Below are 20,017 nucleotides of genomic sequence, written 5' to 3' on the forward strand. Positions count from 1 at the left end.
ACTTGCCTTGACCCGTAACTTTCGAAGACAACCAGATTAATGTTTTAGCATATTTTCACGCATTTCCCGAGTCATCGATAAGAAGTGCTGAAGAAGATTTGGGTATAAAATATTCATCGGTTCAAAGAATCTTGCGAAGACATAAAATGCATGATTATAAATTCACCAAAATTCAAGCAATGAAGCCTCAAGATCCTCAACAGAGAGTAGAATTTTGTGAAATGTTGTTGACACGCATTCAAGAAGATCCACTTTTTTTAAATAAAATTATTTGGACTGATGAATCGAAATTTTCGAGGGAAGGGATTTTCAATAGAAAAAATCGTCATTATTGGTCCAGTGAAAATCCTCACGTCACAAAAGAAGCCGGATTTCAAGAAAAATTTAGTTTTAATGTCTTCTGCATGTTGATGGACAACAAATTGAGGTACAAGAGAAGTGAGCGCAGAACTGGATAGACTATTTGACGATCGGTGGATGAGGCGCTTGAGACCATGGAATTGGCCAGCGAGATCACCCGATCTTAATCCATTAGATTTTTATTTGTGGAGAATGTTTAAAGAAAAAGTTTACAAAATACCCGTGCGTTCAAGAGATGAATTGTTAGAAAGGATTGCCCAAACATTTGAAGATTTGGATCCCAATGAAATCAGATCTGCCACCACGAAAGCAGTCAACACCCGCATTTTAAAGTGCTTGGAAGTGAACGGACAGCGATTCGAACATATTTTGAAATATTCCACATGATTGTCTTACTTTTTTATAATTATTCATATCAATATTTCCAATTTCAAGTTTCTTGGTGCTTTTTTAAAGTTTATCCAAACATATTGAGATTGTTCTGAATTCGTATAAATTTCTTGAGGTTCATTGGCGGTAGATTCGGATACATTTCATTGAACTTTCTACATGTTCTACTGATAATTTTGTCACACTGTCCAAAAATAATAAACAAGTTCATAAGAACTTCGTTTGAATAGTTTTGTTCCATCGTTTTGAAGGTATTTGCAACTTCTGAAGTGACGAAAATGTCGATATTATTAGGAGAATGTCACAACGCTACTGTCAAATAGTAATCATGGCCTGCTTACCAAATACCGAATGGAAATACCATTCTGAAGGGACATTTTCACAAATAAATGTTCATTAGTCCGAAACTTGACTAGTTAGGTATAGGTATGATATACATAGAAAGGAAGCACATTTCAGCAGCTTTCCGAATTTTCAATAATATACAGGGTGTTCCATTTAAAATAATCAAATTCCAGCAACTTTTTCAAGCAAACGAAAAAACTGTATTTTTTACCACCCTGTATTGAAGTAACGGAGATTAGGCTGACGTGTGGGAAGTGTCCAAGTATCACCTAACTCCAAACCAAATTTCGATAGCATAGTACTTCTTAACTAAAAGATATCGGCATTTTTAGAAGTCATGATTTTCGAAGAAAAAAATTGAAATTAATTTTTATTTCGAAAACGGTAACAGATAGGTATAGAGAAATATCAAGAAAAGTTGTCGGGCAATTGTTGGAGATTCCAAAAATAATATTATATACAGAGTGTTCCATTTGAAAAATCAAAGTTGCTACTGCTTTCTAATATAAGCGGCAACACCGCATTGTTGAAAATATTTTAGTTGGCTAGAGAATGTCCGAATATGCTCTCCATTAAATTTTCAAAGTGATCCGTTGTCTGGTTCACCAGGAACGTCTAATGTGCCATCCACCGTGAATCAGCCTGTATAGTACAATTCCATAATAGTAGGTACTATTATAGCATCAAAACGAAAACATTGTTGTCAAGATTGTTATTCTATATATTTCATCATTATTTTTTCTCATCCGTTTAGTATAATTTCCGTACGCCACCGCAAGAGACAAATTGAAGCAAAAACGTCAATCACATCTGGAAATTTAGTGCCCACTATTTTGGAATAACAGTTTTACACACCTGAACTACGTTCAGGTCCTGTATATCTCCTCGAAATCCTTGGATTCATACATAATTTGAATTTGACTGTTGAAAGACTTCAATTGTATGGACTTACACTATTCGATCAATCAAAATCACAACTTTATGCACTATCAATTAGCCTCACACCATCCTCGAAATCTGTACAGGAAAGTATACTATGCTCCGTGAATTCATCCTATTCGCAACCACCAATTTATTGCTGCAGCCATACAATTCCTGAACTGGAGTTGAGGTAGAATTTACTTTGGCCCGTTTCTTGAAGGACCTGCGCCATCATCTGGTATGCAGGATGATGAAGAATATGCAGAAATATTCAGTATACTTCATATCAAAGTGACTCCTGTGAATGAGTAGCCCCCCTTTAATATGAACTTCAAAGGGCGAGGAGAGAAACTGCGCACCATCAAACTCACCATCGACATTGCTGAAAGTCATCAGAAGTTGAACCAAAAACAAGCTCCAGAGATCATCTGGTTGAAGGTCATCCAAGGACGATTCACGTGAACACAAAGTCATATAATTCACGTGACTTCTGATTATTTCGATGTCAAAGTCGACTTTCTCAAAGTCTATTTGCCAAGGACCATCAAGGTTGAACCCAAAGTCGCGTTGAGTGTAGCGTCAAAATCATTTCAGGGACAAATAGTGGAACGTTTCAAGAATTGGCTCGAATCAACCACTAATATAGACCATTGGGATAAAAAATAGATCACCTTTAGAACGTGGTGTCGCCTGTCCCCTAGCTTTGTTTGAGATTTGGAAATACACTGGATTATATCTCCCTATGCATGAAAAGAAGGAATAGTGGAAGACTACGCAGCGTTTGCAGAGTGTTACTGCACGAGACCTGCTTGAGCCTTTGAAATTATAATAAATCGGTGCTTGAATTTCACATAAATCCCAAAACATGTATTTCGAAACTAAGTCTTCTGTTTACATCTTCATATTCTTTCTCTGGAAATAATTTCAACATACGAGTATATATCTCACACACCAAGCTAAATCCATCAAAATGCCTCCAATCCCGTAATTGAAAAAATAAATTGAGTAGGTATACTTTGAATTGAAATTTCTCGGAACAAAATCCTTCATTCAACGTTCCAGCTCAACAAAATTCCGCAGATTCCGCGTACATTTTAATCAGTTATAATTGATGCACTCCGGATACAAACCGAGATTATCTGTGAAAGCTGTTCAATCCGTGGTTGGGTTTTACAGTGATCGAATACACCGAACTTATTTGAAATGAGGATGATTCGGTGCTCATATTTCAGATGAATCTTAAAATTTCGATTTGAAAATCAACTTTCCCGAGTTTATGGTACCTATTGTTTCCTCTCTCCGGAAATAATCTAGAAATATGACCATAGTTCTCGAAGATCATAGTTTCAGAAATTTCACTCCGCAAATGATTCAATTGTATAATAATCTAATGAAATCTCAAGGCCATAGGTCGAGGGATGTAAACCTCGAATATTTCACATTCAAAATAAAAATCGACAATTTCAAGTGATTTTTTCGAAAACGGCAACCATGAGCATTATGTTTCGTTTTTATTTGTCCAACTTGCACATTCAGTTCACAAATAAATCATTTCATACCATATAATAATTCAGTACTTACCCGCTCACTTATTGCCCTCCCCTGATTATCGAGAAAATACTGTATCCTTTTCAAATTCGCAAATAATTGGTCAACCTTTTTATTGAGGAGTTTAAGCAGAACTTCCAATGTTGTCAGTTTATATTGGATTCCATCTCTGAATTGGTTGAGCGTGTGAAACTCATGTTGTACAATTTTTCTCACGTTGAACGCAAGACTGTCGAATTTCCTGGCACTGGGAGCATCCGATAATTGGCGAGCCACTGTGTTCAACTGATCCGCGAACGAGTTTAGGTCTCTTTTCGTAACAGGTGACGAAGCTTGAAGTCTGTGATTCGTAAGGTTAACAGAGGTGTCAGTTAACAAGCCCTGAAATTGGATCAATTAACAGATTAATTTCTTACTGAAACAGTAGAGCTGCATAAACAATATACCCATATCCTAGGAGGTACGATTGGGACTTGTCACTGATGCGATTCACAAATTTTGTTTACTATGTAAAGTATTACACTTTTCAGTTTCAATTAAGCTCTAGTCTTCCAGTTATAGTTCAGATATAGTTAAAAACTTAAAATTTATCTATCACCAAAAACTTGAAATATTCCATATCTGGAAAAAATAAAACAGCATAAGAAACCAAAAATTGCGTATCATAAAAAATTTGTAACAAAAATTGATTGTTGAAAACTTAGTCAAAGTCATTACATAAGGAGTCAACGAAAGACGGAAGAGTAGATAAAATTCCAAGAATGGCCAAAAAGTTTCAATCAACACTTTATAAAATGTTGCATAACATGCGAACTGACTGGATCGATGGTAGACAACAAGATGCAGAAGAGTTTCTAGGTTTTCTTTTGAATGGACTCAATGATGAAATGTTTGAGCTGAATGAGTTGGTTAAAAATTATATTAAAGATGAAAAACCTCTCGTTGACTCTGCTTTGAGCAATGATTCAAATAATTTATGGAACATAATAGAATCGAAAAATAAAGGCCATTCAACCAGAAGGATCGACTTCACCAATACACTTATCGGTGTATTGGTGGCGGGGGGCAACTAAAGTCGAGCATTCATCGCAACGTGTACCACATTACTGAGAATACCCAGCCTTTGCTCACCCTGCCACTCAATATTGAGAAAGTGAAGACCGTCAGAGAAGCGCTAAAGGTACTTGTCTCCAAGAACATTTTAGAGAGAGTGACTTCGTCGAAAACAAACGAGAAGGTCGAAGCATGGGAGCAAATTACGCTCTGCAAACTTCCCGTTATCCATATTTTGCATCTGAAGTTTTTCAAATACAGTAACTGCCGTTGCACGAAGATTATCAAGGCTTTTGATTTTGAATTTGACTTGAAGTTTGATTCGACTTTGATATCGTCGGAAACACAGTCTCCAACAGAGAGACAATACAAGCTATTCGCTTGTATTGCATGAAGGCAAAAATGCCAACATTGGACACTACGTGACCGATGCCTTCCACGTCGGCTACAATTGCTGGATTAGGTACGACGATTCTTCGGTCAAGAACGTGCAAAATGAAGACGTATTGAAACCCCAGGGAACGTGAGTTCCTTATTTGCTGTTCTACAGAAAAAGCGATATTTTCCTATCTAAATAAGGTTGCGTAGAGTTACGTAGAGTTCAGCGTCTGGAATTTTACGAAATTTCTCGTTTAAATTTTTATTGAAATTGATATTTTTTTGGTTTTAATGAATTATTTTATTATTTCATTAGTGATAGGTGTTTTTCAATTTTCAATGTTATATGTATATTTGATTTCGTTGGAACTAAAACTACACTTTTATTAGCATGAAAAAAAAAAGAAACTAATCTCAATAAACTTTATAAGTTGTGTAATTTTTGTTTTCAGTTTCGCTTTTATTTTTCTATTTGTAACGTCTTGCAAAGCTAAACCTACATAACCCTCAAAGATTAGGTCTGAATCTGTTTGTTTATTTGGCTGGGTAGTAATTGAATCAGTAATTTTTGTGACAGCTTTCACAATATCTTCTTCCAATTTTGTTTTTTTGATATTTGAATACATGTTTTTGAAAGATTTGCATTACTCAAGTCAAAAGTGAGAGGGTCTATTCGACCATTCACCGCAAACCGCAAGGGTTTTTGTGGCTCACGCCTATTCACATTCGACCAAATGAACCCAACTTCCTAACGAAGCCAAATAGTTTGTATGGTGAGTGGTCTTTCAGGTCAGATGGTAACTGTACGGCTGTGCCAAACTCTGAAAAGCTGATTCGATCTCCACCGGGGAAAGCACAAAGTATGTGCTCTGCCGTTTCATCATTTTCCAAATACAGGCGACACCAACTGTCTTCCGACAGTCCAAGTCTTTGCATATGATGATTCAAATGACAGTAACCTGTAAGAAGGCCTCTTAGACATCGTAGTTCATCCCTACTGTAGTCCAACAACAGTTTGGTATCAAGCTTCGAAGGGTGAATAAACACCTTGGAGTGAGCCAATTCTGGAAGATTCTGCCAGAAGTTCATAAATGTTTTTGCTATCGAGGTGTTTAATGTTTGTTTGGCAAAGCCTAAAGCAATGCCAATGTCAAGTTCTGACTAGATGAAACTGCTTATAGAACCTTCCTTTACAAGGGTTTAGTATGGCTTTCACCAATTTGAACTCCACAAAATGAGTTGTTTGGTGGATAATCTCTTAGAAAACGTAAGTCTTACAGTATTGCAACTGTTTGAGAACCTTCTTTGAAGAATTTTTATCAAAAATCTGGGACTCTTGTTATATCCACGTATTCGAAATCTGGCAGAATCAAAATTATGTGATATCTACATCAGGAGTTGAATGCCTATTGTCAGGTTGTTACAGATGTACAGATGTCAGTTTCTCAACTAGAAGATTGTGAATAAATTAGTTTCAAAAAAGTTTTCAGCTCATCCAAAATCCATAAAAGAGATTCCACTTGACAACATGTCATATTAGACATTTTGAAACTGAATAAAAAAACATGGAAAGGAAGAAAATGCGATATTTCAAATAAATTCAATCAATCGATGATTCATTGGACATATGTTCGAATAAATTCACGCAAGTGGATTATATTAATAACATTTCACAAAATACTTCTTACACTTTTTTGAAAGAAATAGATTTGGTAACTTCAGGAAAAGAGAAAAATATTAAATTATTGACAGAACAAAATATTTCTCTTCGAAAAAATTTTGATTTTGATATATTCCTCATTGTTGATGGGAACAGTACTACAGATAGTGTAGAAAAATTGTTCCAGATAATCGGAGAAAGTTGTTTCAGCCAAGAATAAAATTAGTTATGCTCAAATCACCCAAAAAAGGATTACCCCTTCACAACAACAAAATTATAAACAACACATACTTCAAGGTGAGGTATTCAATAAATTATACAACCAAAAATATAAATTCCCCATTTGAAGTTGAAAAAGTAACGGAAGAACAATTGAAGCAAATAATTCTTAACCAAAATCAATGAACTGATTTCGTTTATGTTGTCAAACTAGTGACATATGAATTGATATCCATTATGAAAAAAATTATTGACACATCTTATGAAACAGGTTTGTTTCCCGAATTGTGTCAAATAGCAAAAATTTCACCTCTATTGAAAAATGGAGATCCCAATAAAAATGTATTCTAACAGGAATCAATGAAAAATTGATGAACAATAGATTATTGGATAATTTGAAAATTATTATTTTTCTTTATAGTAGACAATATGGTTTTCGTAGGTCGAGTGATTCGAAGTCAGATGTATTGGATTTAGTTTTCAATATTCAACTTCAATCATGATATTTCTCTGCAAAAGTTACTCAGTTGGAATCAGCGAAATAGTAGGTATTTACATGTTTACAAAATCATCTTAGCAATAGATAACAGGTTACTTGTATTCGAGAAAAAAAGAGTTCATTGAAAACGTGTGTGGGGTTCCACAAGATTCTTTTTTAGATCAGACTCTATTCTTATTTACATCAATTCTGTTACAGAACTGTATTTATGCAGTGAGTCTTTTTCATATGATATAATTCTCATTTACATTTCTAAAAATATCAATATCATTGAAAAATCAATTTTAGAAGACTTAAAACTAACATTTCTTTGGTTGGGATCTCGTGAGTTACATTTGAATATCGATGAATAATGCTATACAATTATATCCAGAACAAATACAGGTCACAAAACGATGTTTCTTGATTTCAATAATAATTTGATAGATTTTAAGAAAAAACTAAAAATTTTAGGTCCATATCTAGATCAGAATTTATCGTGGCATTCACATATCAGTCGACTCAAGAAGGAAATCGTACCATTTATAGTATTTGAAAATATTCCTATTAAATATTTGAAACTAATTTATGTTAGGAATCATACGTTAAAAGGTAAGACCTCGTTTATCCTTGGCTCACACAAGTTTAGACTTCTGAGGGTTGTCGTTCGTAGGGGTGCAACAGCTGGTTGACGGAAAACACATTTTTAACAGATTTTTCTTCAAATCATTCGAATCTTCAATACCAATCATCAGTTTGGATAACAACTGGTTTCTCTCTTTTGAAACCTTTACAATGATGATACGAATAAAAATACTTTGTCTAATTTTCACTAGTTATTTTATTTTTACGCCCGTTCTCGAGTTTTACCCCGATGTCTAATATATAAAAATGGATGTTTGTTGGTTGGTTGGTTGGTAAGTGATAAACTTCTACATTGCTCAACCGATCGTGATGAAACTTGACATGTATGAGAAGGTTTTTAGGCTATCAATTTTTCTGTAATTTGCCACTAGATGGCGCTGTAGAACAATTTTTTTAAAGGACTGTTCTATAACGCTGCGCACGCATAAGTTCGTTGATTATGATTCTGTCAAAACATTGGAACAGCAGCGATACAGCAACATAGTCCTAGTCAAGAATAAAACTAACATGTGAAATCTGAAAACTTTATTATATCGGAAGTTTTTAGGTAAGCTAGAAGGAGAGGTTTATTTGAAGGTGTTTGACGACAATGTTTCATGATGAATTTCATTAGTTCGGACTTCCATTCTCTAATATTGTTTGAAATGATTTGAAATCCCTGAAAGAACCAATACAAATGAATATAAAAAAACAATAGCTGAAAATATTGATTATTTTAAGCAAAAAAAACCTTGAAATGAAATTAAAGTTGAATGAAATACAAGTAAAAAATTGAACAATTAAAAAAAATAAAAAATTAAGAGATTCCAAGCAAAGTTACTTCACGACGATTCGATTGTTAGTATCTACAATAGCTTTCGAGTGATGACTGGACTAATTCCTCCGAGAGATCACTATTTATGGGTCATTCCCTTCTTATCCTTTCCGATAATACTCTGATGTAGGGAAGTGTAAGCACTGGGTCCCTGTACAACATTAGAACCTGCTTCAGATCCGTATACACTATCCGTAGCAACCTGTGAGTACGGAAAACCCTATATCGGTGAAACTTAGAGGCCATTGAAACTCCGCATTGCCGACTACAAGAAACACACACAACGAGGAAAAACCAACAAATCAGGAATAGCAGAGCATGTTTGAACCCATCAACATAATCAACATAACATCGAGTGGTTCCAAGCTGAGATCATACACAAGGAAAAACACTGATTTGAGATGAAATTCAAAGAAGCCGTATACAAGTTGTCCAACAATATATTCAGTCAAGCTAGCGTGGAGATACGCAGCATATATATGAAAACATATAATCAAGCGAAAAATAGCCAACTCCTGCCAAATAGTCGAATTCAAATTTATTGTATCCATATTAACAAGAAATAGATCGGATTAGTCCAAGTTTACAAATCAAATTGTGTCTGAATGAATATGTACAATCAAAATGACAAACATAAATAATGGTTAAAAAAAGATTACATTCTTGAATGTTATGAAACATCGAGTCAAAAACCGAATTTGAATCTGGTATTTCAGTGATGCATACTTCACTGCCTGTGAAAAATGCCACAAAGATAAAGCGAAATATGAAGAAGCATGAGAAGTTCAGTACTGAAACTCACTAACCGCAAAAAAGTTCGAATTCACGGAGGGAGTAAAAGCATCCTTCGACCAGTACTTTCTTCAATTTGCGTTTGGAGATATCTAGATGTCTCTCCCAATTCGAAGGGCAGAATGTTGAATAGACGAATTCCAGTATTCACTGGAGTTTTTTTGCATGGAGTGATAAATTTTCTTCGGTAGGATATTTTTTTTGCTTCTGGTGTCATACATGTGAATATCGCAATACCTTCTAAAGCTGTTTAGGTTCTTGAAAATGTGAATCAAAAGTTTTAATATATAAATAGGAGGCACCGTAAGAATTTTATTACTTTTGAAGGTGTATCTGCATGATGTTCTATAAGATAAGCAGAAAATACGTCTAATAATACGTTTTTGCAACACATACACTCTTTGTAGTTCGGACGCTTGACCCCACACAACGATACTATATGAAATAGTGGAGTACCCCAGTGCATAGTAAACCTCAAGCAGACATTCTCGTTCCAGCATATTTTGGAGTGTGATGACCACATAAAAACATTTGTTCAGATTGCCACAAACTACATCGATATGCGAGTTCCATGATAGGTTGCAGTCGAATTGTGTTCCTAAGAACTTCACTATTATAGATGGCTCAATTGACACTTCTTCAAACGAGAGCGGTAAATGCAGAGGTGTTTTATGTTTGCTACAGAACTCTATATATTTTGTCTTATTATGATTAATCATAAGTCCTTGAACTCTCTTAGGATTCTGTTGACTTTTTCAGATAGTCTTGAAGATGAAGTATCTGATACAGTAATGCAAGTATCATCTGAAGAGTGCTTTCCTTGAGATATGTGAATGGGAAGGTCGTTAATGAAAATGGAGAACTTAGAGGACCGAGTACGCTTCCCTGGAGTGTACCAATATCTGTTTCAAATTCCTCCGAGATGACGTCATCAATTTTAACAATAAACTTTTTTCGTTCAAGGAAGGACACGATCCATCCATTGATTGGGCCGCGGACACCAAAGTTATTCAATTTATCAGATATGGAAGAAATATCGATCGAGTTGAAAGCTCTAGTGAGATCAAAAAAAATTGAGATCAGAAATTCGCCAGAGTCCATTTTGTTGTTGACATATTGAACAAAAACAATCGTGCTTGTTTCAGTTGATAAGCCACTACGGAACCCATGCTGGTTGTCACATAGAACCTGATATGTGTTGAGAAATTTGTGATTCTATTGGCCATTACTTTCTATCAGTTTAGAAAAAATGCTTAGTAAAGCGATTGGTCTATAAGTCTCTCAATATCACTTGGATCGCCTTTTTCAAAAATAAGAATTATAGAGGCTAATTCGAGACTAGAGGGAAATTTGCTCTGCAATACGGACAGATTGATAAATATACTCGAAAGCTGGTGCAATTATTTCACTGGTGTGTTTAATTACTGAAATCGGAATTTCGTCCGGACCTATAGATTTTTTATTCGGTAATGAGTTTATGACCTCAAGTATTTCGTCCTTTGTGACGGGTTCGAAAAACATTGATGCAGGATTGAATTCACCTGTGGTACATTGTGGAGAACTGTTGACTAAAATGTTCAATCAATTTATCAGTTATCACTGTTGATAAATATCGTCCAAACACCGGGGCCATGTTTTCTGGTTCGCTTAGGACCTCGTTATTAAAATTAATTTCAGATATTTTGTTAAATTTATGTTTTCAAATATGATATCAACATCGTTGACGTGAGTGGTATCGAAGTTGATTTTAGAAAGTAAATATCTGAACTCGTTTCTGGAGTTCTGATCAATTTTTCTGTAAGAATATTTTTCTACATTCATTACTGGATTGAGAACCGGGGACAAACGACAGTTAGCGATTTGTCCGTGGTGATCAGAGAGACCCGGGTCAAGATCAGTGGTTTCAATTAATTGAGATGTATTCGACACAACATAATCAATAGGGTTTTTTTTGTTGATATAATCAATATTTTCAGCTATTGTTTTTTAATTTTCCATTTGTATTGGTTTTTTAAGGGATTTCAAATCATTTTATATAATATCAGACAATGGAACTAATGAAATTCATAGGGAGATGTAGTTGAATGAACAAGGGTGCAGATTATAAAATTCAACACTGAAGATTATAGGGGTTGTTAATCTTCAAGCTTACCCAAAAACCCCCGATATAACCGAGTTTTCAGATTTCACATGTTAGTTTTATACTTGATAAACCCGAAACCGGTCGTAAAAATGAAAATAAAATAACTATTGGAAATTAGACAAAAATGTTCTTTATTTATTCCATCAAAGTGGTCATGAATTTCCACAAAATGAACAAGTCATCAATCACACAAATAATTAAAAATTTGGTACTATGTTTGGACGAAATCGATTCAATTCACAACCACGCAAAAGCAAATTTAGTCGAAAATGTATTTTCCATATTGGAATTAATTCATATAATGAAATACATAACAATATAAAAAATTTAGTTATACGAAATTCAAAACACAAAAACAACATATGACATATATCAATGCCAACTCGACTGATGTCAGTGCTTTCATCTCTTCATTGATTTTTCAAAAATTCATAGATTTTCCACTGATATTGTAAACTATTTTTATGGAACAAAACGTTTTGGATAATTATATATAAGAATTTGGTGTTGGTGGTGATTAAAATACGTTTTTTCTGAAATAATTCTATTGACAACTTGGCTGACGTTGTGTGACATTCAAGACTTTGGACGATACAAGAAAGTCACATAGGAATTGAAAGACTTCGATCACGATAAATCAAACCAATTTGATCTATATTCGATGACAGAAGAAGAACGACAATCAGCTGACAAAGCAGAATGTTTAATATTATGGAAAATTTTTCTAAATTAGAGGATTGAAAATCCACATGCGAAAAATTCATTCTAAATCGATTGATACTACAAGCTCCTATGGAAACTCCAATCCCGATAATAATTTAGAGGAAGATTCTGACCCTGGAAACAAAGAAATTCCATTTCATATTCATTTATCTAATTTGAGAAGAAATATACAAACTATTAAACATATTCCGAAAGCTGCAAGGTTACTCTCTGCGATCACACTCACAAAATTGATTAATGAATGTTTATCCAATAATTCTTTCACTGCTTGGAAAAATGTGCTCATGTTTGCTTATGAAAGTTTCAGTATTCAGAAAACTAAAGATAATCGAAAAGTTCCAATCACCACAATAGTGAAGAAAAATTTGAATAGTTTCAATAATAACATTACGAAATCGACTGATTGTTACGCCAAAATTAGTACCCTCTTACCCTCGAAAGTCTCTGACGGTGATATAACAGCAGCCGTTTGATTTTTTTGTTCTACTGATAGTCCAGCTGAATTTGATGCTGCAACATTGGAAGATATACGAAGTAAACACCCATCTTCTTAAAGTTTATACTTGAACTAAATTTCGAGAAATGTGATCTGGATATACAGGACCCTAACATCATCGATCAATTCAACCTAATAGCTCCTGGTATACGGGTGGTTAAAAAACCCAATTGGTTTCTTTTTGGTGCTTCATTATCTGATGATGCCTTGAAATTTTGTTTGGAAGAAAAATTACAATCACTTCGTGTCATGTCAGGACGTTTATCTATTTTACCAACACATGTCGCATTTCATTTATTGAAGAATTCATTTGCCAGTCCAAAATTATCGTATATTTTGAGGTGCAGCCCTACTTGGCATGACGAACAGGGATTACAAAATATTGATGACAAATCAAGAAGGATGCTGGAACTCATCACTAATAACCGTATCGAAGACGACACTTGGATACAGGCATCACTTCCAGTTCCTAGAGGAGGATTAGGAATTCGTTCAGCCACTTCACTCGCTTTGCCATCATTTCTGTCCTCATTTTGCAGTGTTTCCAATCTGACAGAAATCATCTTACAATACCCAAAGCCAATATCTGATTGTGTTTTTAATCGGGCAAATCTCTTTGGGTATCCGTGTTAGGAATCACACGTTAAAAGGTAAGACCTCGTTAATCCTTAGCTCGCACAAGTTTCGACTTCTGAGGGTTGTCGTTCGTAGGGGTGCGACAGCTGGTTAACGGAAAAACAGATTTTTTTTAAACAGACAGATCTAGAACTGGCCAAACAAAGAAAATTGAACATGAAAAACCAGAGGGCATGAGATAAACCATTTACTAGATCAAGCAACTAGTATTTTACCGAAGACAGCTTCTGACACTTTAAAAAATAAGGCTCGTCTTCCCGCAGTAACTGTGAAAGAATCTGGTGCTTGGTTGAATGATGTTCCTGCAGTATCACTTGGGGCTCTTTCAGATTTGCCATCGGATTTCGACTTGGTACACCACTGTGTGTTCAACACTTTTGTAAATGTGGTGCATTTGTGGATGAATCAGGTACTCATGGTTTGAGCTGCCGTTTAAGCGCTGGTCGTTTATCTCGTCATTGTGCAATTAATTATCCAATCAAAACGGCTTTTACTTCAGCAAAAATTCCTGCGATTTTAGAATCCATAGGCAAAAGTCGAGACGACGGAAAACGACTGGATGGTATGACACTTGTTCCATGGAAAAGTGGCAAATCTGTTGTTTGAGACTTTACTTGTGTAGATACATTAGCAACTTGCCATCTTCCTGCTACTTCTGCGAAAGCCGGTGCTGCTGCCTCTTTAGGAGAAAGTTCCAAACTACGGAAATATCAGAATTTGGGAAATAATTAAATCTTTCGCCCAATAGCTGTTGAAACTTTCAGTGTTTTTGGATCTGAAGGCTTATCTTCCATCAATGAAATTAGAAAAAAGGTAACCGATGAAACCCACGAATCAAAAGCCACATCTTTTCTCATTCGAAACATTAGTATAGCTATCCAAAGAGGATATGCGGCTTTCGGTACGCTTCCTGATTCCAATGAAATTTACATGTTTCCTGAAAACCAATTTTATAAAGAAAAGGGGGGTAATAACAAACTTCTTTATGGAATTAAATCAAAAGCAAATGGAAAAAATACTTTCTCTCAGCAAAATTCTGAAATGGGTTTCAAAGATATTTCGAATTGTTCAGTGATAAATTCTTCAGTCAAAACCCTTGGGTTAAATGATTTGAAAAATATTGTTTCATGAACAGCGCAATCCAATGTTTATCAAATACATGGTCATTGGAATATTTGAAAAAGGACGAATTGATGAGAGATATCAATACTAGTATTTCTACTATGAAGGGTGCTTTAATCAAAGCTTTCATAGAAGTCATCAAGGAGTAGTGGTCAGAAGATTCATTTGATAGAGAAGTAAATACAGCCTCCTTAAAAAATCAGATTCAAAGTTTTGCTCCTCGATTCATGGGTAATTCCCATCAAGACGCCTAGGAGCTTCTTATCTTTTAGAAGGTTCACATGCAGACGTTAATTCAATTGATGAGAAACCTAAACCAATTTTAGCGGCTTCTTTGATTTTTCAAATGGAACACCCCGTATATAATATCATATTATGATTTATTATCACTTTGTCAATAAATTCATATCCTATTTCCCTATACCTATCTATTACCGTTTATAAGATATAAATCAATTTCGATATTTTTTTTTACCATACATAAACTTTTATAAATGCTGATAATCTTGAACTGTCTTGCACTAAAACGATCAAATTTGAAATGGAGTGGAGTGATACTATTAGGATCTTCAATCCGAGTCATATTTTCATTTGGCTCATACAGGGTCTTCAAAAAATGCAGATACTTTGATCTCATGAAAAAATGAGTAGAACTCAATTTTTTAAAAAGGAACACCCTGTATATTTTAATATTTTTGAGATCTACATCCAATTTCAGATTAACTTTGTTCAAATAATACTATTTCTATTTTGAACCGTTTGCGAGATAAACTGTTTCAAACGAAAATTGACATGGTTTTCTTGTTCATCACTCATTTTTGTAAAACATATTTCGTTTGATGTTTCTCAATTAGTCACAGATTATACAATGAAAAGATAATTATTAAAATACTCCTCAACCATCGAATGAAACTTCTCTTCAAACAATAGTTTTATTAATGCTGAAACACGAACTGAAAATAATAAACCCATAAATTAATGAGTTAATTTAATCGTCAGTGTATTTCAGAATATGTTCAAGCACATCTCCACCTCTACTTAAACAAACATGTAATCTCTTCAAAAGATTGTCATGTGTAGCGCTTCTGATGAAGTCTGGAGTCAAACTATTGAAAGCAGTTGTAACTCTCGATTTCATATTTTCCATTGTTGTTATTGGAGTAGAGTAAACCATATTTTTAATGAAACCTCACACGAAATAATCTAATGGATTGCCATCTGGTCTTCTAGGAGGCCAACGAAAAGGTCCATTATTACCAATACATCTGTCTTCGAAGATTTCGGTTAAAGCCTCTCTGACTGAATGATAATTATGGGGTGGAGCACCATCCATTTGGTACTATACACGTTCTCTTCCTGGTCTATTATTTAAAATCATTTGAATTCCATTCCTCAGTAAGTCTTCATATTTTGATGCCTTCAAATTATCATCATAAAACTCGATATAAAAAATTGACTCTTTGTTTATGGCACAAAATACATTGAATTGCCATCTTTCTTGAAAACCCCTTTGGCGGATAACATGGGGATTTTCTGGCGCCCAATAATGACTGTTGTGTCTATTGAAAACTCAATTTTTTGTGAACTTGGCCTCATCTGTCCATATGATATTGTCAAGCAAATGTTCATCCTCTTGAGTCTTGACAAGTAACTATTCAAAGAATTCCACTCTACGAGGTAAATCAGTCTCTTTCAAATGTTGGACACAGTAGAACTTATAGGGATGCGTTATTTTTACACCTCGACACGTGTTTCGATCACCAAGTGATCATCTTCAAGAGGAAGATAAAACTAGAAACTATTCAAAACTAAAGCTATTTCTGCTATTCAGGTACATCATACAGGTAGGTAATCAGTAATACCACCCATACAAGTGTACCACCCTAAATTAATTTTACGATTGGCCTTTCTATTATTTTACAATAGTTAATCTAAAATTGGATGTAGAGCTCAAAAATGTTGAGAAATACAGGGTGTTCCAGTTGAAAAAATTGAGTTCCACTCATTTTTTCATGAGATCAAAGTATCTGCTTTTTTTGAAGACCCTGTATGAGGCAAATGAAAATATGACTCGGAGTGAAGATCCTCATAGTATCACTCAATTCAATTTCGAATTTGATCGTTTTAGTGCAAGAGAGTTCAAGATTATCAGCATTTATAAAAGTTCTTGTTTGGTAGAAAAAATATCGAAATTAATTTATATCATCTAAACGGTAATAGATAGGTATAGGGAAATAGTATATTATGATATTATATATGAGGTGTTCCATTTGAAAAATCAAAGAAGCCGCTACTTTATAGTAGAAGCGACAACGCCGCTTCGTCTGAAATATTTTAGGCGTTGAATAGTTTGTCAGACACAGCTAATTAACGCTCATCATGAAAAGCCCTGTATATAAGGATGCATGACTCTAAGATTGTAGATAATTTCGTTGGTCAATTGAAATCTACGATAAAATGCACATACTTTTTACACTCATCAGTAACCTTTGATCCTTTCTGGGATTTGTCTCTGTCCATACCTCAAGGGACCGACTAATTGAGTTTGTGGCAATGCTTGGATTCTTCTACAAGAGAAGATACTTTGGATGGAAATGAAAAACCGATGTGTTCGAAATGCAAGGAAAGGAGAAAATGCACAAAGTCCCTATCACTCCACAAGTTTCCCCATATTTTAGTAATACATTCAAAAAGAATCTCTCCAACGGAAAGATTTAGAGACAAAGTGAATGGTGTCATCGAATTTTCTCTAGATGGATTTGTTATGGACAATTTTGCAGCAGAAAATATGGCTACTTTTTGTTATAATCTATATGCAGCATATGCAGCATATGCAGCATACTGCAAACACCCGTATACTGGCGCGTGGCATAAGTACTACGATTCACACTTGTCACCAATTTCAATAAAATCGCTTGTGAGTGGAGAAGCATACATCCTCTTTTATGAAAAAGATGGAACAAAATCGCACCTTTAAGATAAACGAGGGAATTTTTTTTGTGCAATAATTATTTATTTTTACAAGTACCGGTTTCGTCAATTTTGAATATTGAATCATTAGCTCTCTTTTGGTCATGTTTAGGTATTTTTTTATAGTTGTATTTTTAAAGTTATTTTGATCAACTTCTATGTATATTATGTTCATTCAGTAAAATTCATTGGGATGAATTAGAAAGTTTGCTCTTTGTTTACGTATGTACTGATATATTATATTTTGGAATAGATTGACAATTTTCTGACTCAACATATTTTTATTTTTTTTATTTTTCCATTTGTTGTATTATGTATTGTATATCTTTTTCAGATTTGTATGTTACATTGTCTCTAGTATAAATATGTAATGTTTCTTGGGAATAATGAATTCATTATTATTATTATTCATCCTCAAACGATAATTTCTATTACATTCCACTTGAAAAATGTATCAAAATATCTGCTCATTCCATCGTGATTTTGATGGTTCTCAAGAAATTTCACGCTGAAACTTTTCAGGACCAGATTATGTAGTGTAGTGTAGATTCAGAAAACCTAGCATCAACATTACCTGAAGACTGAGCTGCAGGGCTGGACTCAGGATCTCTAATGTACATTCGCCTATCATGAAAGTTGAAGATATATTGTCCATTTCGCTCCAATTTTTGTAGTTGAAGATCCTTTCGATATCAATAGTGTTATACAAATGGAAGGTATGATAAGCTGGTTGATTCCGTTGGCAATTTCTGTAAAAAAATATTTTTGTGATACCTATGGGAAAGTGCTCAAAAAAAGTATTTACAATACATTTATTCAAATCTCACTCATTTGTTAAAATAGATTTTAGGTATCCACCAGCTTTCTTATTGAGTGGGATTTGGAAAATTGCTACCAGAGAATCCAATATGTCTCCAGCTGATATTAGGACGGACATCAAATAACATTATTTCTTGTTCAGTAACAGATCATCGATACCGGTTTGTATGTCCTGCTGTTGAATAACTAAGATCAAAGTCCTGCTGCTGGATAACTAGGAGCATCTCGATAAACTCTATGCGGATTACCATGCACCAAAATATGTCGGATATAATCCAATATTCGACGTGATATCAGTCTGGCAGAAATGAATATTTAGATTCCTCTATTCAAAATTTTCTCGTTTTTTGGTTTGCGCCGGGTAACAAATTTGAATGAATAATTTAAACTCGAGTTTTTCAATGAGTTTCTTATCCTGAATCATCGAAGTGAAGACATGAGTGAAGGGGCGTTTTTCTGTTATTCAGATATCGTCACCATCTTAACGACCACGTATAAAAATCCTACTGTTTTGTAAATCAGGAATTTACAGAACAGAAGATAATTGATGGAGAAATTGTATTCACCGATCTCATCAAGTGACAGTATGAAGAGACAAGTTCAAATCATGTCCAATATAACTATATTATGAAAATTATTTCAAAGGTTATTCTGTTCTAATCACATGTTTGGCTTGAGTAGAATAATAAGTATTGACAGAGTTATTTAAGATTATTTCTTCCACTCAGTTAACTTAATTATCAGGATTCTCAACTCACTATTGTGATTGACTTTGATTTTCACTGCTATACAATAGCATTTTCTAGCTCTGAAATTCTTCTTAAGAAAGCTATTGTAGAGTGAAACATGTGGGAACTCTCCACAGTGAGAATTAAAATGAATCTCATTAGTAAGTTTTGACATGGATTTTCATCAAATATCGGCCAGATCCATTCAACTTCTAAACAAAACTATTTTCTGTAATAAACTTCATTCCTCAATTATATCAAGTTCGCTAACTAAGAGAATACCAAAATGTGTAAGAACAGAATCTACAAAGCGGTTTAACGACGGAAACAATTTTCTATAAACTCAGCATATTGTTAAACTAGAAATAGTTTGTCAGTTCGGAAGATTAATTTAGCTTGTTAATTTTACTCCGCAACGTAATCATTCACGGCTGGAATATTTGTGAAAGGGCCGGCTCAGTTAATATACATTGTTAGTCATTAACCATTCAAACCTGAAAAGAAAATTTTGCATTACTTTTTTTTGTTCCCCGGAGAACATTGGAAACCTCAAGTGATGAGAGGATGAAGAAATTCTTAACTTTTTCCATAACTTCAGTATTACACAAATTTTTTTCGATGTGAATTAGCAATAAAGTCTTTTCGAGTTAGCCTTGAAAAAAATAATTACTCAATTAATTGGCGAAGGCTCCGGTATTATTCAAAGAACTGTCTTGAAATGATAACCACGGGCTAAATAAAAGAGAAACAATTAATTCATTTAGTACATCGCTGAAA

General features: G+C 34.3%; 1 protein-coding gene across 4 annotated transcripts in view; it reads right to left on the reverse strand.

Moving 5' to 3' along the window:
* The window catches only part of prom (prominin), a 455,259-nt gene that overhangs the window by 195,600 nt on the left and 239,642 nt on the right, over positions 1–20,017 (reverse strand). For all 4 annotated transcript variants that reach the window (XM_074171615.1, XM_074171614.1, XM_074171616.1 and 1 more), the window contains 2 exons: positions 18,268–18,442; positions 3,598–3,945 (listed from right to left, as the gene is read on the reverse strand). In XM_074171615.1, coding sequence (XP_074027716.1) covers positions 3,598–3,945; positions 18,268–18,442 — 523 coding nt within the window. The remainder of the gene's footprint in view (positions 1–3,597; positions 3,946–18,267; positions 18,443–20,017) is intronic.

The sequence above is a fragment of the Leptinotarsa decemlineata genome, unplaced genomic scaffold (assembly GCF_025532065.1).
Source record: "Leptinotarsa decemlineata unplaced genomic scaffold, Ldec_3_MD MMD2_tig00000026_RagTag_RagTag, whole genome shotgun sequence".
NCBI lineage: Eukaryota > Metazoa > Arthropoda > Insecta > Coleoptera > Chrysomelidae > Leptinotarsa > Leptinotarsa decemlineata.